The sequence below is a fragment of the Lampetra fluviatilis genome, chromosome 5 (genome assembly GCF_964198595.1).
Source record: "Lampetra fluviatilis chromosome 5, kcLamFluv1.1, whole genome shotgun sequence".
Lineage (NCBI taxonomy): Eukaryota > Metazoa > Chordata > Hyperoartia > Petromyzontiformes > Petromyzontidae > Lampetra > Lampetra fluviatilis.
The window spans coordinates 24,107,694-24,130,767 of NC_136279.1; the positions used below are offsets into that span (position 1 = coordinate 24,107,694).

The window sequence follows — 23,074 nt, forward strand, 5'->3', positions numbered from 1 at the left end:
CTGCGGAAGTCCCCTGGCCGAGTCAAAGCCTCGACCTCGGTCCGTTTGTCCAGCTCGGCGAAACAAAGAGAAGCGACGCACACGCAATCCACGCGGGCCTCCCGCACGCCACGGGTCGGACTACCGGCGGCGATCCATCACGCGACCGACGCTCGCTCTCTCTCTCGCGACCGCAGAGGAGCACCGGGCGGGATGGGATGGGGCGGTGCGGCTCGGCCGAGAGTCGACGGGTTGGGGGGCGTTGGTGGAGAGACGCGGTAGGGGGGGGGGGCCTCATAGCTTCCCGCAGCGGCCTTTCTTCTCCCTCTGCTGGAACTTCCGCACGCGGCGCGCCCACGTGTCGCGCCACTGCACCACCATGCTCGAGCGGTCGGCCAGGAGCCCTCCGGTGGCGGCGATCGCGGCCGGAGGTGGGCCCCCGCCCCCGCCGCCGCCGCCACCCCACTCGGAAGCCCCCGCCGCCCCTGCCCCCTGGTGGGCCTCGCCGCCCAGCACCAGGTACTTGCGGCCGACCTGCAGGCGCGGGCAGCGGCACGCGACGTCGCGGCTCGGCACCCAGAGCGCGAGGTCGCCGCGGCGCGCACGGCCTTCGCCGCCGGCGCCGCCGCCGCTGCGGCGCCGGAACACGGCCACTACGTTCACGCTGAACTTGGTCCACTCGCCCACCGCCTCCTTCTTCAGCACGTGTACCTGGATGGCTGCGCACGCACGAACGCACGCGTGTGTGTGAGATTCGTCGTGCGGCTTGTAGGTGTCCGTAAGAGGGGGTGTTGAGTAAGAGAGAGAATTACGTTTGAGCTATTGGCGGGCTGCACGATCAGTTTCAAAGCAGGGCGGGCGGTGGCCACCCCCATGCGGCTCACCTGCCAAGCGTCCTCAACCCGGCCACACACCTCCTGCACCAGTGGATGATGAGTAGCAGCCCACGGTACGGTGACCAATCTCAAACCTATATGTCATCTCTAAGTAAGTAATATGCAGGACGTTTTCAGAATTGGGTTGGTTGGCCAACCCGTTACATTGCACGTGTGCTTATACTGCTTCTGTTACAATTGGTAACTGGCATTTTGTAAATGTGACCGCCATTTTTGTTCCAATGCAAGTATTTGTGCCATAAAGATGAAGCTTAGAAACATTCAGATTTCCCCCATGGCTCTTTGGGCCAATGTAATACGTAACTTATTTCCATATCCAAGGTGCTTTAAAATAATGTTAACACTTCCGAGCATTTGCAACAGTACCACGAGAAATGTTCCTCCGGGCTCTGGAGATCACCTGGAGAAGATTCCAGGCACGTGTTGACAATGATGGCGAACAAGTCGAGACTCTGACTTGTTGAAGCTATTCATATACATTTGTTATCAAGTTACAGTGTAGTATCCGTTCATTTTCCATTACAAACGATATTTCCATATAAGTGTAAAACAAATTAAGCACCCTGTATATGTAAAACAAAAAGTTGCGAACATAAATGTGTTGTTTTGACATTGTAAATGCATAAACAGCACAAGAGAAGGAGCACATATCCAAAAGCGCCGGAGACGGATGCCTCAGCATCAGCGTCCTTGCCAAGAAGTCCCACGGGCGTGGCTTCACTTTTGCTGGGCGCATTCCGGTCGTATGAAATCAGAAGAACAAAATCCATTTCATAGCCACGTGGTTACGGGCAGAGAGCAGAATGAGTTTACCACACGTGCCGCCTGAGGTTCGCACAAACAGACCCGCCGCTGTGAGCGTGCGCCACCGCGATCGGGCATGTTTATTGGTGACCGCCATCGCGAAGCGGTGTCCACTGGGAGGTGCAGCGGTGGCGGCGGCACGGAGACGGCGCTGCTGCCCGCGGGGGGCAAGTTGAGTGGGCAATTTTTTTATTGATTGAATGACAAATGAGTGGTCTGCTTTCTATATAACTTCAAAAACACCACCAGTGAGACGACATTATCCGTCTAATTAACTCGTTAGGTGTTATTGTGAAGCATTATGGGTAACCGCGTGGATACGCTGAGCTGGATATTAAAAAAAAGTTTTTTGAGTCCGACAGCCGATTGGCTGCTCCAAACCAACATTGTCCAACAACGTTTATTTATATTCTTGGGTCTTTCGGTAAAGTAACGTAGATAGGTTCAAAAAATAATAATAATAAACTACGACGTTTCGATCGCAACACAAGCAATCGTCATCAGGAGAAAAAATTTGCAGGAAAGATACAATGGCCACCTCCGCAGCTTCGTCGTCGTGGAGGTAGCTCTCCGATCGTACATTGACATGCAAATTTATCACCTTAACATCACTAGCCCCGCCCACCTCGCTAATGACCCTTGGGCTACACACATTTAAAACTTAAAAAATGATCCTGCCTCAGCAGCTTTCCCGCTATTGTTTCTCCTGATGACGATTGCTTGTGTTGCCATCGAAACCTCGTAGTTTTTGTTATTTTTGTTATTTTCTTTGAACCTATCGACGTGACTTTACCGAAACACCCAAGGATATGAATTCCTGCAGTCACAAAAGCTTTAAACCAAGATTTAACATTTATTTAAGCAAGCTAACTCCGGACCAGTTTTAACCTAATGGGTCTCCACAGCAGAATCAGGCTTGTGAAACTCACGCTTCTGCTTTACGAAATGTTATGGCAAGAGCACTCCGTCTATAATATTGGGCCTTGTCAATGGAAACGGCGATTGGGAAGACTGCATATCAACCCATATGCACGCAACCCAAATATTTCCACCAGGAGCAGGTCCACGCATGGGCAGAGGAGAGAGCTCACATGGATATCCCTCAACAGGCTTCCACTCGAGTACGCACGTGCACTCTCTAACACGCGCACCGCTGTCACGCCCTTGCACACACGTGCGCACGGGTAAACACGCGTGCTCACTCGTAGCATGAAGCGAATGCAGGCGCAGCACACGCACACACACAGAAGCACGCACACACACACATATGCATACACATGCATGCACACGAACAAGCACACACATGCACACGCACATGCACACGAACGCACACACACACACAGATGCACGCACACACGAACGCACACACACGCATGCACAGAAACGCACACACACGCACAGAAACGCACACACACGCACACACTTACACACACACATACACAAGCGCACGTGCGCACGGCGGCAGGAGCAGCAGCTCATAAGGAAACGAGCTGAAGAGACAGCGTTAAACAAATGAACCAAATAAATTAAACATTTGTCATAGAAGCCCCAGGGGCCACTAAGTCCAATAGTGCTGCCAGAGCTGGCACTACGAGAGTGAAAACAAGCGTTCAAAATCTCAGATGACGTTTTGGAGAAGAGGAAATTAAATTTCTCAGCCAGACTAGCACCCAATGTACAATAACTGTCTCATTTGCCACTGCCATGGTGAATATAAACAAGAATCAAAGTGTTTAATCTCTGCCTCAGGCCTGCCCCTCCGGAGCTCATGACTGATCTTGGCAGGCTACGGCCTCTTTGAAGATGTCTGAGTGGAGTGGTGGTGCAACACTCAGCGCTGCGCATTGAATTCTGGTGGCCCGAGTTTGTTTCCCGACCACGGCTAACATCACTGGCGAGTGATATCTGAAGCAGCACAGGGCCCCGTAGGTTACACAAAGTGCTCTTGCCAATAACATCTGGCTTACTTTGACGAACTGCGGGACAGAACCTGGCCCCTTGATCGTCCACCTGGGTGCGTTGCTGAAGGGCCCAGTGGTGCAGGAGCGTGCTTGGCATGGGCCCTGCTGCAAGCAGTGAAACGGGGCCCAATGTCCACTTCACCCCCCCCCCCGTGTCGTCGCTCTGCTGGTGCACGTCTCGCGAGCTACACTGCCGCTGCAATAGCCTCCTGCCGAGTCCTCACCGTAGTCTTTCTTGCAGTACTTCTTGATGTTCAGCTTCTGCTTGCTCTTTGGAACTTTGCAGTAGGCCTCGCAATCTGCGCACGCGCAGCCAGCGAAGAGAGAGGAACACCAGAGGACACGAGCGTGAGCGTTGATGCGCGAGACGCGTTCTCCGGGGAACACAGACAGCGAGCGGTTCACCCCCGGAGTGCAAATCAACTTTGTTCACTCGTACCTCTGTGTCACGATCTTCGTCAAAATGTGAGAACAAAAACGGTGTGTCTATATTGTCATAATTTGCATCAATGCCCAAGTGTTTATTGATTCATTTTAACGATGTAGCCAAATACATCCATACGGTTTCTTCATTATGCCTAAAGCTTTTTATTGTTAGATTTAAATAAACAAGATGTTGGAGGATGTTTAGAAGTGCGGCTACATTCTTTGGGTAATTATTCCAGGTTCCGTGAGTTATAAATGAGAGCCGCAATGGTCACGTGACTGTTTACGCTGGGTTGCACAAAGTAATTTGCCGCGAATTGGTTACATTTATCACGGCGTGCCCGACGTAAGGGTTAATGATAAATGATATGCAATACAACAGACAAATGTAACTTTGAAATCGAGTGCCAAAATATCTAAACTGAAGCCATATGCGTCATTCCTGTACCAAGAATGTTTCATTTTAAACAACAAGATACAAAATAAAGAAGCAGACAATCCGTCTCCTTCCTATATATAAGTAAAAGTATTTTGTTCCACATCCCATCAGTCACACGGCCTTCTGGGAGTGCTCATTTTAACAGCAGCATCAGCGCAACGCAAGCAACCTCTAGACTCGCTTTAACCTGAAATGTCTCATCAGCAGTCAGTTTGAACCAATGCTTGCGAACTGCCAGATTCTAGGAGCCAAAGACCTTCTCTGTAAAATATGACTCCTAATTTCAACACGAAACTATATAATACGCAACACAAAATAAGTAAAAATGTAAGTAACAAAATACGTTATATTTTCCAAAGGACACAAATGATTATTTCAGGTTGAAAAAACGACAACTCGGAAAATATATATAGCAATGTTTTCAAGGTAATTCTGTTTATGTCATTCAATACTTGACCATTTGTTTTAAGTCACATTTGTCAATACATTTTAAAGGCTGCTTTCAGATCGAGCACCACTCCCCAAACATCCATTCACTCCTACGGCTCCTACTTTTCCTCTTCTGATTTTCTAGCAAAAGGTTTTTTTTTCAACTCAAAACCCCATTCATCCAAGAGCACAGACTCGGCGTGCTACATTTGAGCGGGCACATTTTATTTTTGTATTCATTATTATGTGGCTGGTATTTTTTTGTTAGAGTTTTCGTTAAAGGCCGGTGTGCAGCCCGGCGGTTATTTACATACTTCGGTGACATCACCCACATGGGAAAGAGCCGCGGCGGAGGCCGCGAGCGCGTCAGAGTGGCTGACCCCTCCAGGGCAGCTGCCCCCCACCCACCCACCCCCCTGTGTTTGTGCTCTGCCGTGCCCCGCTCAGTGTCATGGGAACGCTCCCAAAGCATTCAAAGGGGTCCCGTACGCACACACAACAAAGACAAAGATCCCCCGTATAGCCTAAACAGACCGTTGGGGGGAAAGTGCTGCTAGCGAGCGCGGTGGCTCAAGAGGCTGGTGCGGCCAGCGTCACGCCCGTCCGCCTTTGTCTTCCCGGTATCGATGTTTACACAAACAGCCCCACGCACTATTTTTTTATACTGGGTTGACCCAGCCGAGGCCCAGAAGCGGTTTTCGTCACGGATTCTTGGCCGTGAGAGCGAATTGAACTCGAGTCTCCTGTTCGTAGCTCCGTGCGCGAACCACGACACCACTGACCCCCCACGTAGGCTCAGCTTGCCAGCGGCTTGGTGTTCTACCGCTCTGCGTGCCCAGGTGCCGTCACCCAAGTTCTATTCCCGGCCACGGTCAACGTGCAGTGGCGAATATCTAAACCGCTCGTAGAACATCCCCTAGGTCGACCGAGCCTTTAAAACGGTGCCAGAGGCTGTGTGCATAGGTATCGACGCTGGGGAGACAAAGGTGGCCTGGCGTGTTCTCTAGCAGCATTCGCCTCAACGATCTACATGGCCATCAGAGAGACGTTTGACTCTGCGTACGCTGTACACTCACTTTCACCGCCTGCCACAAGAGTCTGCGATGGAGGGGGGTCTTCATATTTGCACGCAATATACGCACATGTACTCTTTGTACAAAATGCAGTCAAGAAGTTTCAGCGCAATTTTTTATCTGTATACAACTATTTCATTATTTTAATTATCACAAAATATAACGGCTCCTAGCAACAGGAATTGTTTTCACTAGTTGTAAACAACTATTATTTTCAGCTGAAAATACGCCTACTCTAGAATAATAATGGTAGGAGTGGCAGCAGGAAATAGAACGCGTCTGAATGGACATCCACTGGGCAGATGAAGTGATTAAATCATTGAATGCGCAGGCGCTGGATGGATTGCCGTTTTGCAACATCGTAAGAGGTGGTGGTGGCTTGGGGTGGCCTTCATCCAGTAGCGGAGTGATCATGGCCGATGATGACCGATTATGTGATGATGAAGTTACGCCATAGCTTAACTGCGTGGAACGCTGATTAATTATCCAATGTATAGGTAAACATTAACAGAACGTCTCATTGTTTTTCGCAAATAAAACCGCTGCTAAAGCTGCGACTCCCAGACAATGGGCGAACGACAACTGTAAAACCCTTTGCCCGGTGTTTCCCAAGCAGTGGCTTACGGCTAAGCCCCGGGATTTGAGGACGCATCAAGGGGGAAAATTCGTTACTAATTAGGCGTGTAACGAGATTAAGAGAAGCCCCCCCCCCGCCCCCCCGTTTCATTGTAGCCGATCTCCGCTGGCACGAGCGGTGACAGTGGCGCAGCTCTCGGATGAGACCTGGTTGCCCCCCTTCGCCCTACCCACCGCCACCACCGCCCCCTCCACACCCAGCCATCCCCTGCTGACATGCCGGCAACTTAAACCAACCCCCGGGGACAATCCCCCACCACCCCCCCACCCCACCCACCCCACCGAACGTTCACGGGTTAATTGGACAAATTAACCTTTACAAATTGGCTGTGCCGCACGACCTGGGGGGGCCTATTTTCGGAGCGGCTTACTGTGGCGGGACGCGCAGAAAGGGAGCGCGCGACGGGGCGCGCAATGGGGAGGAGGGGGGGTGTCGTGAATTTGCAGATGAATGACAGAGGAAGCAGCCGGACAAAGGAACCGCGAGCCCGTGGCAGGCCGGGGTTTCTCGTCCGTGAAAATTCCCTGCTTTACTCGTGACCCGGCTCACTCAGCCGCGTCTCGCGGCGTGCAGGCCCAGCTCTGGGTGCAAACGCCGTCTGGCACCCATGCGGTTTTCGGTTGATTATTTTTTTCCATTTAGCGAAAATTATCGTCGCTTGCACAGCTATTTGCTCGCGTAAGTGGGACGCGTTTCTGTGAGTCCATGAAAAGGGGAAATTACGTTTGGAAATTCAGATTTATTTAAAATAAAATTGTTCCGTGAAGATGGTGTCTGCTATAATGTAGAACATGCATTTGTATTTAATTCAGTAAAATAATTGGATGCTTTTGGAAAAGTAAATGCAATCGTGAAAATCAGAACACAAATGTGCCTGAAGATGAAGGTATACACGTGGTGCTTATTGACTGGTTTAACTTTTAGATCAGAAATATGGGCACTGGTTAAAATATATTAAACGCTGAAAAGTGTGGAGCGACACATACTTTGATTTCTATAATCTGAAACTAACAAGGGAGTGCGTTGTGTAACAATGGTTTATTGAATGTGATGTAACACTTTATAGAACATCTACACGAGCGATGGCCTATCTAGCAACAAACAGCACATGCCTCGACAACATTGCTGTGACAAGGCTGCAAGCGGATGTCTCATCTCAAACGTGCATCTGGGTAAAATAATGTTAAATAAAAAACGGTCAAAATTAAAGCTATGCGCCTGCAGGGGTCAAATAGCGATTGTGAGCCCATCTCTCAAAGTGGATTTCCAAATGCCACGTTCTGCAAGAAGCCATCAACACGTGCTCACTCTTGAGGAAAAAATTGAACATCTCCGTAAGTCGGCGACTTAGCAGAGAGTGGCGTGGGCCGCGTCACGTGACGGGGGAAGGAATCTCGCGACACCGAGGCTCGGTGTGCACGCGCCGTGAAACGCAAGCCCCGCGCGCGCCGGGGAAAAACGCGCGTGAGAGAGAATCTGTGAGCTCGTGACAGGTGCTGATAACCCAGTGTCACCTGTTAGAGAGCTACGGCCAAACAAAACGAGAGAGCGAGGGAGGAGAGGAGGAGGAGGAGGGCAGCCTGCAGCTGTCAAGAACGACGGGGAGACACATTTGGCCGGGTGATGTAGGTTTTGCGGAAATCTGACGTAAAGGGCGCTGTAATGATTGCCAAGCCCATTCCAGGAGGTGACGACACGTATACAGATTAGGAACAACAGGAGAAATAAATATGACGTGAGATAATTTTTTCACCTCTCCGTCAAATTTTGTTAATGAAATTAAAATAAATTATACGTTTAGAAAAAGGTTAAACCTGCAGCTATGGCATCGAGAATAGGATTTTAATGAAAAAAAAATATAGAAATTTTTCTAATAGCTGCACCTTGTTCAGCTTGCATCATATAAATAGGAGTGGTTTTTACGTATGTCTCATGGCAATACCGATTAACTTTTCTAGAACTTACTCATGATATAAGCTGCAATATGGTGACATGTAGCACAGTGGCTAACTTACTGCGCAACGAAGCTGCCAACCCGAGTTTGATTCTTGGCTACAGCTAACACCAGTGGTGAGCCATGTCTCTCTCTCTCTCTCTTGCTCGCTCCACCAGCTCACACTGGGTTTTGAGTTCTTCTGGAACGCAGTTGTTTTTGCCCTGATTTCTCTTTTCGTTATTGTAGTACTTGTTTCTCTGCTTTTGCTTTCATCAGTTTCGTGACCCAGCCCACTCTTGAAAATTTGACTTTTAAGGGTATCCATCTTCTTGGTTCTTTCGGTAAAGTCACGTAGAAGGGAAGTAATAAAATAATAAAAATAAAACATAATAAAATAAAATAATATAATTATTTTAATAATAATAAAAATAAAACATAATAAAATAATATAATAATTTTATTTTATTATGTTTTATTTTTATTATTTTATTACTTCCCTTCTACGTGACTTTACCGATAGAACCAAGAAGATGAATCCCTGCAGTCACGAAAGCTTTAAATCGAAATTTTAAGGGTATCTTGAGTTCTCACCCAGTTTAACAAAATTAGCTTAAAACTTGAAACTGACCAGCGTGGTGAAGTATGGTCAAACAACCTCTATGACTGATACAGCATGACAAGGCCTGCATCTCGAGGTAAAATTACACAGGTCTTTAAATAATTGTTGTTATGCTGACCAGTGGAACTTAGGTTTGAGACAGATTCTGGATTCTGGGCTTCAGAATAAACATGCACACGCCGTGCATGCACAGTAGCCTTCCCCTCATCTGATAATTGCTTGACAACAAACGCATCTTAATCCACAAGGGTTGGAGCTACTGTGCTCGTTTTAATTCAAGAGATAACTAAGGATGTGTGAATAATAAGTAACGGCCAGTCACGTGCAACACTTTGCACGCCATGTGCAAGCCTTGAAGAAGTATGTTGGACCGTCTGTGCAAAACATGGACAACGATGGCTCTGACCACAACAGTGGTGATAGTGAGATGTCACCATCATCGCCGCTTGCCATGATCTATCCACTGCAGGATGAAGGTCTCCCCAAGACACCTATCGCTATCTCATGATGTAACAATCCATCCAGCACCCACTGCACATGAGTTGCTCTCTTTGCTCCATCTCCTCAGTGCCCGTCCTCTAGGACGCGTTCCATTCCTTGGCTGCTGCTGCTCCGTCATTATTCTTGACCATCGGTCATCGCCCCTACCAGCCGTGACGTGTCCTGCCCAAGCCCACCGCACTTGTACGAGCCACATTAGTTGTACGATGGGGGCATTGCTTTGAGCATGGTGATTGATTATGTATGCAGTGCACAACCACAGAGAGGGCGATCGGTGGTGTTGACTGGGGTGGTGTTGATATTGCGAGGTCTTCTATCAGCATTGGGATTGGCAATGGCTGCTACGGACTTAAAGTACAGTAACAGTAAATACAATTATCAATGAGGATGGTCTCCCCTCTTGGAAAGCCTCGAAGTCATGAGACGCGATTGTACGAGTGTCTGGCTTGCGTGGAGGAGACACTCGGAGTCACCAGGGAACGCAGAACGTCCCGCACACGCAGATTCAAGAGTCCGTTTCTCATGTACCACCTACAGCCCGCGCCACAGTACGAACTGAGCGAGTCCCACTAACGCACTGCAGTCGTAGCGGTACCTCCATCTGTTCTATTCCCGTGGCATTCGTCGATTGTGTTTCCTGACCGCCCAAGAGTTCCCTCCGATGGCGACTGTGATGATCGCGATTTAAGGGCGCGCTAGGCGTGCCGCGTCATCTCTCTGGTGGCGTCATTAGGCCCTACTGTGGTGCTCCCGAAGACCAATGGAACACAACAATCACGCAGAATGATCTCGAGCACCATTGTGGAGAATATGAGCAACACCATGAATAAGCAGACAATACACCTCGTCATATCTGTCTCTCTACGTGAACATACAAAATATTGCTCACACATTCCATCATCCACAAGGCCTTCTGTAAATGAATAATTTCAGCAGCATTGGTTCAACACAAAGGAAACTCTGGACCATGTTTCAGCATTCAACATCTCATCAGCAGAGTCAGACTTGCCTGAACCAACAATCCCTCGTGAACTGCCTGAACATTCCAATAGAATCCACCGTGAGCCCGTTGGCATGGCGACGCGAGGTGCCCTCCGCCACGCCTGCGTTCACGCGGGGAGGAGAAACTCAGAGTCTGCGTGGCTCCCGCGTGACTCTCACGGCCCCGCACCACAGATCGGGCTGTCCCCCCCCCCACCACCACGCTCGTCATAAGTAACCGCTGGCGCGCGCGCACACCTGGAATGTTACAAACCCATCGGCGCTGCCACCAGTCTCACTCGTCGCTCTGACCGTCGCCCCCCCTTGCCAACCCCCCACCCCCCCCCAGCTTCCCCCGAGCCATTTCAGAAGTGCCGCGGGTGCCGTGAGCCCGCTCCGCTGGTTTATAAATAACCGTGTTGATTGTTTTTCGCGCAACTTAACATTTGCCCTTCTGCGAGCAGGTGCAGCGACCGGCCATCCATCAGCCGGCCCTGGGGAGAGTGCGCGATGGGCGCCCTCTTAGCAAACATTGTATGCGTTGTTATTATTATTTGTATCATGATTACACGTCCTGAATACGGGCCGATTGATCTGGGGTGGTTACCCCCCAAAAAAAATCACGGGCGGCCCGGTGTTTTTGTTTTGAAGCCGGCGAGAGCTAAAAACATTCAGCGCAGCAGGTGGTTCATTAGGGCGAGCTGCGTAATCATCGAAGCGTGCCGACGACAGCGCAACCCAGCGACGCCATGACCGCGGTTAAGCAAGCGGTTTGCGGGGGGTGTAAAGGTTTCCTCGGCAGTCGTCGGGCAAAGCCAGAGGATGCCTTCTGGAACCAATAGAAACAGCCGGGAGGTAATTGTGTAAGAGTTATGTCTTGGCCTTTTGCAGGCGAGAGTCCAGTTACACGGCCTGTGGAGCGAGGTAACAAATCACTGCCTCCCCCCTTGAGCAGGTGGCGAGTCGGCTGCTCTACTTGAAACCCTCTGCGCTCATTAGCCGGCCCCACCAACCCTAAGTGTTTAAGTATGTGGGTGGGCACAGGGCTATGTTTGCCTCTCTGCCAGAAAGGAAGAAAAAAAAACATCCCATTTGCTTGCCTTGTTAGGTTGTTTCATGAAACTTTTAGGCGTACATATTTGTCTCTTAAGCCAGCAGCAGCAGCAGCAGCAGAGATGGCGCTCTCAAACATCGCCGAAACACTGCAACGCTTTTTTGGAATTACGGGAAATAAGGCGAGACTTTAAGCGTAAACATTTCCATTTCATCTAAATTGCACTGGGGTGGAAACAGAGACCGGGCAAAATCAACTCTGCGCGGTTTTGTTTTTTCTTCTTTAAGGAGGGAAGAATGAAGGGGAAGAAAGTGCCAGAAGCGAGAGTTTTTTTTTACTTTCAGGGTCCAATGAACCATCCAAGCCCCTCGGGGCTCAGCGATTCCAAATCCTTTTTTTCCCTGAGGCAGTTGATTCTCCTTTAAATCCTAAAACCCCGGGAAGTGAAAGTGCCATCGTTTTATCAGCGCCTCATTCTCCTCTTTGTCGCCCTGATTGACGCGACAGCCTCTCGCTCGCCAGCTCCCCTCCGACGGCGCCCATTTTCAAAGGCAGAGCCGGTTGGGTCTTTGATTTCCTGCCTAATCTTTCCGTCCCCAGCTGGAGACAATTTGCGTCTGGTGATAAGAACAAATTGCTGGATTGCTTGCTGCAGCCTGGATCCATTGCTTTATCGGGCGCTGGCACGTGAGCAGCGGAATGATTTCCTGCTCGGTAACACGATTCGCGCTATGAAGTGGCTGCGAAGGGAAATGACTCTGACCGATTTAAAACCCTGGCGAATAGGGCGTTTTATGTAACTCTTCTTCTGTCTCCGTCTCTCCCGTCCACGGGGAAATGGGACGAGGGGCACACAGGCCACCCCACGCGTTCGACCGCGCGCAGCTATCGGGGCCGCTGATTCGAGAGGCCGGCTGAGAGAGGTGGGAGCGCGGTGCGGGTGAGGAGACACAAAGCTGCACAAGTACGGGACAGCGAATACAAATGTCCACGCCTCGGCTTGCCACCTGTCTGGGTATTTGGCCGCATCTGTGTTCGAGTGGCGGGGATGGCTTCGTCATGAGATCTTGTGCCGGAGTCGCATATAGCTTTGATAGACCTCGTGCTGACTTAGAAATATGCCTGCGTTTGTTCTGCAGTGGAAACGGCGTGGCAACACTCGGCCCAATTCACACCGTGTAAGTCTTCATGACATCCGAATGAGACTCATCCCGGCCTGCCGAGTTCTCATCTGGTTAAAAAAAGTCAGACTAACGCTTATTCCATAAATATCCCGATGTTCACGCTACGCCTGTGCTTCATTGTAGAAATTCGAGCAGATTCTTGAAGTACACACACGGAGGAAGACAGGAGCGGGTTCGACGGAACACATCTGTGAAGGCGCCCGCCTCGTCGTTATTCAGGGGCGTCAGCATGGCCCAGCGGGAGCGCGTTCGCCGGCTGCTACGGAGGTTTACGCTTCAACCCGGCAGGCCGCCCCGATTAACACTGGGCGTGTAGTAACCATGAAATACGGTGCCCCCATCTGCTTTGCAGTGGATGTTTAAGGTCCCGTGATACAATTCCAAAAATTTGGGAGACCAAAAAAAACCACAGCAATCACCGACCACCACTCGGAAAACATGGCAGGACCCCTCCTGCAAAAGATTATCGAGACTCAGTGAGGTCTTCCTGGTTGAACAAGTGAAGTAATACGAATAACACCATCACGATAACAATGACACCCCTCCCGAGTGAGCGGCGAGCACAGCGCGACGAGTGTCACGGCCGTAATCAACTACCGACGCACACCGCACGCTGCTCCTGCTGCATTCAAACTTCTTTTATACCCCACAAATGCTCACCCCCCGGCCATGCCCCCCTCCCTCCCTCCCTCCCAGTGCTCCCCGCCCGCCCGTCCCGTTGAACGGGTGGCCTGTCTAGACGCCCGTCTGCGCTTCCGTTCCGGTGCTCACATTGGGGACGCTTACCCATGCTACTGGCCCGAGCCAGCGCTCAGCTCACAATTACAACCGGAGTGATCGTCAACGCAGAGACGTTTGCTGCTTGCGAATGTTATGGGCGGCGCAGTCGATCAAGAGAGGGGTGAAGCGACACTCAATTTCCAGTGGTCATCGTCCCTGCTAACCACGACACGTCCTGCGCAACTCCAATTTATTTTCGCAACAGCCAACGTGACGCCTCTGACTTGCGTATGTTCTCCAACCCGCGTGTTCTGCTTCCCGTCTCTCGGTGTAATCATCCCCCAGGTGTGCACTGCTCCACACGTCTTACAGCCTTCTCAGCTTACACCACAGTCACTGGCAGTGAACGCGTTTCTGATCCACGCAAGGCACATGCACTGGCTCAAACAGCATTGAATGAAATTCAGCAGTGGCGCAGGGGTTTGGGCACTTTGCTACGGACTCGGTCCTGAGTTGTATTCTTGGCTGTGGCTAACAACGTTGGAGCTTGATATCTGAAGAGGTCCTGGTGATCCCCTTCACCAACCTGAATTGGACAGCGTGGTGAAGTCAAACAACCTCCATGACCGAAAGCCACAATGATCTCTCCATCCAGGAGTGGACAAGGGGCTCAAAACTATTTGTTATTTTAATGGAATTGGTCAAGTGCTGATTAAAAAAAACATGTCATGAAAAGGATACTTTTACCGTGATCGTTACATAATGATATGAACACAATTCTTTATGCGCTGTGGATGGCGGCAGAGTGGTAGAGTACACAGCTTGTCATCTATAGCTTGTGAGGTCCAATCATAATCACGCATAAACTACGGGGTTAATAACACAAGCATCACGATGTTGACAAGTCAACAGTAGTTATCCTATAGATGGACTAACCCTTTGTCATAGGAATTTGCAATTTCCCGCACTGGCTCAGCGCTGTAAACAGAAGACGGCCATCACCCGAGCTCAATGCCATGGGGACATCACTTTGACTTTTCATTTTGAATTCTAGATCGCCGAGTGCATTATCGCCAAAGGAGAGGTTTCGTCAAAAATTTCCAGGCGGCAGCTGAAACACGTGCTGCACTATCAGGCGCGTGAGGGGAGCACCTGCACACGCGGCAGTGGCCGCCCGTGGCGCTGACCGCTGCACTCGCGGCATCATTCACGGTTGAGCCACGGCTGGATGAAGGCCTCCTCAAGCAGGGCCCATCTCTCGCCATCTCTGGCTGCTGCGTCAGAGCCGATCTCATCTCTCCGTACCACGCTGATGTCAACATTCTGGGCACTGTGAACTAGGGCTGAACGATTAATCGATTTCAAATCGAAATCGCAATTAGAAAAATGCGATTCGCTAATCGCAAAGGCTGAGATTTTTGCGATTTGAAAAGTCCTATTACTTTGTTGTTGGAATTGTTTTATTTTTATTATGAATCTATTTATTTAACTTAACAATTGTTCTATTCTTTGGGTCCTTCGGTGAATTCCTGCAGTCACGAAATTTGTCAATTGTTCTATGTTTGATTTAAAAAAATTAATAAACATGTTTGGAAGCAATTCATATCTTTTAAAGTATCATCCTTGCATTATAATTTATAGAGCAGTTCATATGTTTATGGTATCATGTGGTAATGCTCCATCGCATGTTTTAAATCTATCACACAGTGAATATTGAACTGAAGCTTGACTTTAAACAATTTAATTGCAAACCAAATCGCAATATGTCAGAAAAATCGCAATTAGATATTTTCCCCAAATAGTTCAGCCCTACTGTGAACTGAGCTGTCGGTATTAGGGTCTCCCTTGGCAGATAATTAACGTCAACGGCCTCTCATCTGAATAAACAGCTGTATAGAATTTAATTTGTACTCGTAAATGATCAATGTTTACAAGTGACATGATGAATGGGAAGGCAACTCGCCTCCATCGCACATCCATCCCTCCAAATCAAATATATTATTTGTTAAACATCTCATCAGCCACACGGCCTTCATAAGTGCAGCAGTATTGGTTCAGCACAAATAATCTGAGCACAGAATTTAATTTTTACACAGTTGCTTAGCACAGGGCCCAAAAGTTATGAACGTAAAGCAGCTAGCAACCAATCAAGGTTGTCGTGACAAAATAAAGAATCAAGCCACACGTCGTCTTCCCATATCCATCTCTCCACATTAAAAAAAGAGTATTTCTTACACAACCCATTACCGGTCCAGAGTTGTAACCGAGTCTAACACATCTCGTGAATTGAGCAAAGTTGTTACTGTACGCGCTTGGGGAAGAGAGACGACGGGAGGAGGGAATTCCCAAGTGGAGCGGTGCGAGGGAAGAACCAGAAAGATAAGTGCGGTGAGCTGCAGTGCGGTGAGTGGGTGAGTGCGTGGGTGAGTGCGTGGGTGAGTGCGTGGGTGAGTGCGTGGGTGAGTGCGTGGGTGAGTGCGTGGGTGAGTGCGTGGGTGAGTGCGTGGGTGGCTGTGTTGTTACGAGCTGCAGTGCGGTGAGTGGGTGAGTGCGTGGGTGAGTGCGTGGGTGAGTGCGTGAGTGGCTGTCTTGTTGCGAGCTACAGTGCGGTGAGTGGGTGAGTGCGTGGGTGAGTGCGTGGGTGAGTGCGTGGGTGTGTGCGTGGGTGAGTGCGTGGGTGAGTGCGTGGGTGAGTGCGTGGGTGAGTGCGTGGGTGAGTGCGTGGGTGAGTGCGTGAGTGGCTGTCTTGTTGCGAGCTACAGTGCGGTGAGTGGGTGAGTGCGTGGGTGAGTGCGTGGGTGAGTGCGTGGGTGTGTGCGTGGGTGAGTGCGTGGGTGGCTGTGTTATTGCGAGCTGCAGTGCGGTGAGTACGGTGAGTGGGTGAGTGCGTGGGTGAGTGCGTGGGTGAGTGCGTGAGTGAGTGCGTGAGTGGCTGTGTTATTGCGAGCTGCAGTGCGGTGAGTGGGTGTGTGCGTGGGTGAGTGCGTGAGTGAGTGCGTGAGTGAGTGCGTGAGTGAGTGCGTGAGTGAGTGCGTGAGTGGCTGTGTTGTTGCGAGCTGCAGTGCGGTGAGTGCGTGGGTGAGTGCGGTGAGTGCGTGGGTGAGTGCGTGGGTGAGTGCGTGAGTGGCTGTGTTGTTGCGAGCTGCAGTGCGGTGAGTGCGTGGGTGAGTGCGTGGGTGAGTGCGTGGGTGAGTGCGTGGGTGTGTGCGTGGGTGAGTGCGTGGGTGGCTGTGTTGTTACGAGCTGCAGTGCGGTGAGTGCGGTGAGTGCGTGGGTGAGTGCGTGGGTGAGTGCGTGGGTGAGTGCGTGGGTGAGTGCGTGGGTGAGTGCGTGGGTGTGTGCGTGGGTGAGTACGTGAGTGGCTGTGTTGTTGCGAGCTGCAGTGCGGTGAGTGGGTGAGTGGGTGAGTGCGTGAGTGCGTGAGTGGCTGTGTTGTTGCGAGCTGCAGTGCGGTGAGTGCGGTGAGTGCGTGAGTGCGTGAGTGGCTGTGTTGTTGCGAGCTGCAGTGCGGTGAGTGCGGTGAGTGCGTGAGTGCGTGAGTGGCTGTGTTGTTGCGAGCTGCAGTGCGGTGAGTGCGGTGAGTGCGTGAGTGGCTGTGTTGTTGCGAGCTGCAGTGCGGTGAGTGCGGTGAGTGCGTGAGTGCGTGAGTGGCTGTGTTGTTGCGAGCTGCAGTGCGGTGAGTGCGTGAGTGGCTGTGTTGTTACGAGCTGCAGTGCGGTGAGTGCGGTGAGTGCGTGAGTGCGTGAGTGCGTGAGTGGCTGTGTTGTTGCGAGCTGCAGTGCGGTGAGTGCGGTGAGTGCGTGAGTGCGTGAGTGGCTGTGTTGTTGCGAGCTGCAGTGCGGTGAGTGCGGTGAGTGGGTGAGTGCGTGAGTGGCTGTGTTGTTACGAGCTGCAGTGCGGTGAGTGCGGTGAGTGCGTGAGTGGCTGTGTTGTTGCGAGCTGCAGTGCGGTGAGTGCGTGAGTGCGTGAGTGCGTGAGTGGCTGTGTTGTTGCGAGCTGCAGTGCGGTGAGTGCGGTGAGTGCGTGAGTGCGTGAGTGGCTGTGTTGTTGCGAGCTGCAGTGCGGTGAGTGCGGTGAGTGAGTGGGTGAGTGCGTGGGTGTGTGCGTGGGTGAGTGCGTGGGTGTGTGCGTGGGTGAGTGGCTGTGTTGTTGCGTTCTGCAGTGCGGTGAGTGGGTGAGTGCATGGGTGAGTGAGTGCGTGAGTGGCTGTGTTGTTACGAGCTGCAGTGCGGGGAGTGCGGTGAGTGGGTGAGTGCGTGGGTGAGTGCGTGAGTGAGTGCGTGAGTGGCTGTGTTGTTGCGTGCTGCAGTGCGGTGAGTGCGGTGAGTGCGTGAGTGCGTGGGTGAGTGCGTGGGTGAGTGCGTGAGTGGTTGTGTTGTTGCGAGCTGCAGTGCGGTGAGTGCGGTGAGTGCGTGGGTGAGTGCGTGAGTGGCTCTGTTGTTACGAGCTGCAGTGCGGTGAGTGGGTGAGTGTGTGGGTGGCTGTGTTGTTATGAGCTGCAGTGCGGTGAGTGCGGTGGGTGAGTGCGTGATTGGCTGTGTTGTTATGAGCTGCAGTGCGGTGAGTGTGGTGGGTGAGTGCGTGGGTGAGTGCGTGAGTGGCTGTGCTGTTATGAGCTGCAGTGCGGTGAGTGCGGTGGGTGAGTGCGTGAGTGGCTGTGTTGTTGCGAGCTGCAGTGCGGTGGTTGGACACAGCGTGGATGAGACGACACAGTCCCTGTCTGGTAGTCCGAATCCTCAGCATCGGTGCAGGAATCAACGAGTGAAGTTCACGGGAACAGTAACCATGGAAGTAGCAATAGAAGAGTGATAAGGAGACGACTGACTGCAGTGAATTAGTGATCGATGGGCAATGAATCAATCTGACTGTGCCTACACTCTATTATCTAAGCCTGCCCATGCCTCTCAAATCAAAGATCAGGAACTCTTAATTAGCAGTACTCGTCTACAGAACAATTACACGCCGGCCACACTGTTCACGATTTCAAGGCATCGCGGAATACTTGATCGGGCCGTGCCCGCGCGGCAGGAAACACCGCCACCTGTTTGGTGTTAACGTCGTTAACAAGAAAGGAGGGAAATCTCCTTAGTTGGCGTAATATTTGAAACGGCGTTAATGAGCCGGCGGGAGGCCACGCGCTGTCGCACCTCGCGCCCGTGGTGGGCAGCGCGCGGCAGCCTCGCGGTCAGCCAGCGGTTACAGCGAGATTAGCCGCGCCAGGATGTGGCCAGTGCAATATCTGCCCTTTGCTACCACGGGTCAAATTTGCCCACACATGCACTCCACTCAGCGGAAGATTTATTACCATCAGCCGTCTAAGGTTCTATCTGATGACAACCTCCATATTTGTGCCACGATAATAACAATGGTATACAATAATAGTTTACAACAATATTACACAATAGCATACAGATACAATAACAATGTGCAGCCAACTTGCCAATCCAATGCATACTTCACCACAATGGTCAACTCGGGCCGGCGGTTCATGGCACAGTGCACACGGCACCACCACCAGTCAATTTGTGTTCGTGTACGTTAGAGCTCGTGTATGTGTTTCACCTCCTATCACACGTGGATTGGTTGCATGCACACTGGCAAATAAACTGGAGCATACACTGAGAAGTGTGTAAAGAATTGGGATTACGCTGGGAGACAGAAAGAGGGACGTGGATTGGAGAACAATCGCAAGTTCGAGACATTGCTGGCTGTGCAGGAATGAAAGTGGACTTGGGAAAGACGCGTCAGGGCGAGAAGGATCATGGTCAAGGATCATGACGGAGTAGCAGCCAAAGGAGGGAACACGCCCACGGAGATGGAGATCAGCTCGTGTTGCAGGAGCTATATGGAGTGTGGCATCGCAGAACCATGAGAGATGGCGATCGCTTGGCAAGGCATTAATCCAGCAGTGGATGGACGATGATGGGTGCTAAGCAGAACATTTTCCCTTTGAGTCAGACCTCCTCGTGAGAGTAATTGACAAGTCACGCCTCCTTTGAGCCAGGCACGGCTCAGAAACAAAGTTGGTAGAGAAATTTTGTTAATTCCGATTGACCGAGCCTGCCTCTGGCGCATGGCCAGCAATCACAGCTGCCGTCCGAAAAAAAAATCACTTCTCTGGAGCTATTTGCCATCATTCACATTATGCCCACAGGTGTGAGACCAACTATGAGTGGACACCGATTTTCATTGCATTTGTGCGGTTGCCAGTGGCTTTGCAAATATCGAGAACATTTTTCCATGAGCATAGCTCAGCGGACAAATGTTTGCTTTGTAAGCAATTTGGGTTTTTTTTTTAATTGAAAGTCCACTGAATCTCAAGGCCCCCCTTGGACGAAAAGTATTGTAGGAAATACATGTATTGGCATATCTTTGCGGCAATGAGCAGGCAGGGTAAACCACGCGGTTAGTGTCGAGACAAGCAGCCATCAGGCTGGCCATGTGGCACCAACAGTCTGCACACGCAAACGAGCGGGTTGGAATGCGATTTGAGCACTGAACTTAATAATGAAAAGTTAAATAGCAATGTCCCCAAAGAGGAAAGTGTTAAACCAATGCGCGTACTGCGACATGCTATGACATACGGTTCACAAACACGGTCGAAAAATACAAAACGAAACTTGAAAAGTGTGCAAAGCAGCACGGAGAGACGCACTCTTGGAGTTACATGGAAAGATGAAAAAATGAGCCTTTCGACTAGAGAACACACGCAGATCAATGACATCATCCAAACTCATAAGAAAAGTGAGTGGGCTTTGGAAGGGCACGGCTAGAAGGGACGATGGGCAATGGTCAAGAATAATAGCGGATCGGCAGCTGAGCATTGGGATGCATAAGAGAGAAATACATCCACCTCGCAGATGGAATGTTGAATCGCAAGATCGTGAGAGGTGGCGGTGGCTGGGGGAGGCCCTTCATCCACCAGTGGATTGAACATGGCTGATGGTGATGAAGCTAACTGAAACACCCATGAAGGCTGTTTAGGATCTGATAAACCGTTCTACTTGGCAATGAAAGTCATTCCCCTATCTGATTGAATTCTCTTCTGGTTTTGAATAATGAAACATAGATAAAATACACTGACGCAGGCAAAAGCACACCCATTATTTGAAAATGACAATTTATTTTCTCGTTTAAAAAAAATCCCTATGCATTCATCATCATAGGACGCGTGACCTTGTTTGTGTAAACGACTACTGCGCCTCAGAAGAAGTATTTTATAATTGCCTTTTCTTAAAATTACTCCCTGTTGGCAAATCACACGCTTTCCAAAACAAAAACACAAGTGACAATTTCTACCGACGGTCACTTTCATTCAACTCCAGCGTCGTGTTTCTACTCTGCGACTGTCGAGGGCAACTGTGGAGTCTGAGTTTGGAATCGGGTTACCGGTCGTTCTCATCGCCACGCGCGTTCACTTGGGATAGATTGTCATCTTACTTTGGGTGGGAATCTTATCTCCTCGGTAATTTAACAGAGCTATTTACTGAATGCCGTAGGGAGGGGAACAAAGATGTATTTGCATCAGGTACTCAAAAGGCACTCGATTTAGTAGAATTCACAATTGTTATGATAACGCTCAATTACCCAGGGAGGTTTCGGTGAGTCTCAATACTATTTTACAGGAGGGTCCTACCAAGTGTATTTTCAGTAGGGGGACGATGTTGCTGCCGTCTATATGATCCCAAATTAATAATTTGCAGGTAATATTTTGCATTGCGGATGCCTGGAAGAAGCCATTGCCCAAAACGTTCCCTATTGTACAAAACAAAATGAATGCCCGCAGTGTTGTTGACGTATGTGTTGAGTTTTTTTTGTTATTTATTTTCCTTTTGTAGCCTGGTAACTGCGTGTGTGGCAGGAAGAGTTTGTAAATTGCCGTCACGCCACGTAATTACGCACTTCTACGAGCAGTCACCATCACCCACGCCGGGTTTGATAAATGTCTAAAAGGGCCCGGAATGTTAATAACTTTGTGCTCTTTCAGAAATGTTACAATTACAGACTCTTAAAATGTTGACACAGTACATGGCCTGCTTCTGTTATGATTTCACGTTTTAAGCGGAATAGTTTTGTTGCTAGATGTTGCTTGAGTATACCTGGAAGGCATTTGCCAACCACAAAAGCATGCTATATTCTTACGGTGGAAGTTTTTTTTAAAGAACTAAGTCCTCAATAAACCATTTTTCCTAAAAGGCACCACCTGGCCTAGCTGTGCAGAGCTGTGGTTGACAAACAGTAAAGCGCTAAATGTAATTTTGTACATTCTTACAAAGTATCATAATTTGAACAGGTGGCTCAGCGGTAAAGCGAGCAGTTTGCAGCCGGAAGGTTGCGAGTTCAAATCCTGGTGGGGGGGGGGAGGGGGGGCTCTCAACCCATTGTATCTCCGGGGGTCAATCAAATTTGTACCACTTTATGTAGGAAGGTTTAATCACAGTTGTCATACCAATACAGAATTCCCACCACTGCACTGCACGGCTGTATACAGATGAGCATCAATACCTCAATACCTCACGTGAGCAGAAAATCACTTCCACTTTGACTGCTCACGAAGTAATGGCAATGGCCTTGATGAGCATCGCAACATAATCAGTGAGCCGCTCGAGTGGTATAAACACCGTCGAGATGCTTGGAACGTCTCCTCCGGTTCAGCGTCCCCTGTGCGCTCGCGCCACGCTCTGCCTGCTTCTATTCCCGCGACCGTGCGGAAGCGCGCGGCGCAACAGCGGCGGCAGCAGCGGCAACAGCAGAGAGGGAAACGCCTGCAAACGAGCAAACGTCCCCAAGCCCATTAGCGGCCCAGCGTCCATCATTCATCAGAAGCTGGCGCACTTCGTACGAATTGACATTTTACAATTTGTCCGTTGGTTTGGCAAAAAAAAAAGAAATGCACGGATCACAAGAAAGGAATCGATCATCACGCAATACTGAGAGCCTCGGGCAATTCACTCGTGAGGGAGGTGGCGCGGGGGGGGCAGACTCTGGCTTTTTAACACCTGCTCCTTTCAGTGAGGGCGACTCTTGTAAATGTCAGCATTGAGCCACTTCACAAGACTCCCCTCCCACAAGCAACCGCTTCGACAATGGAGCTTTCTTCATCGCTTAGCTCTCAGTCACACGCACACGAGTACACACAGACACACACACAATAACAGCACAAAGACAAATAACCTGCGAAAAGCCGACACGGACTGTTGGGGCAATTGCGGTTAGCGAGCACCTATGAAGGCGCAGGGGTGTGGGTGTGGCAAGGACCACGCCCGGCCACCTTTGTCTTTCTAGTGGTGATGTTTTACACACCGTATCGATGGGTCGACATAAGGGAGAGCTCAGGACCGGTTCATATATTCGCCGCTGATGTTGCGTGTGAGCAGGAAACACTCGGGTAGCCGGGTTCATAGGGCAGTGGAGTGCGAACCACAGCACTACCCT

The 23,074-nt window shown here is 50.3% G+C and overlaps 1 protein-coding gene across 1 annotated transcript in view; it reads right to left on the bottom strand.

Annotated features, from left to right (window-relative positions):
• Window positions 1-273: 273 nt before the first annotated feature.
• The window catches only part of LOC144932346 (netrin-1-like), a 97,339-nt gene continuing 74,538 nt past the window's right edge, over window positions 274-23,074 (bottom strand). The window contains exons 7-8 of the mRNA XM_078856286.1: window positions 3,865-3,939; window positions 274-698 (exon numbers count right to left, since the gene is read on the bottom strand). Of these exons, the coding sequence (XP_078712412.1) occupies window positions 274-698; window positions 3,865-3,939 (500 nt within the window). The remainder of the gene's footprint in view (window positions 699-3,864; window positions 3,940-23,074) is intronic.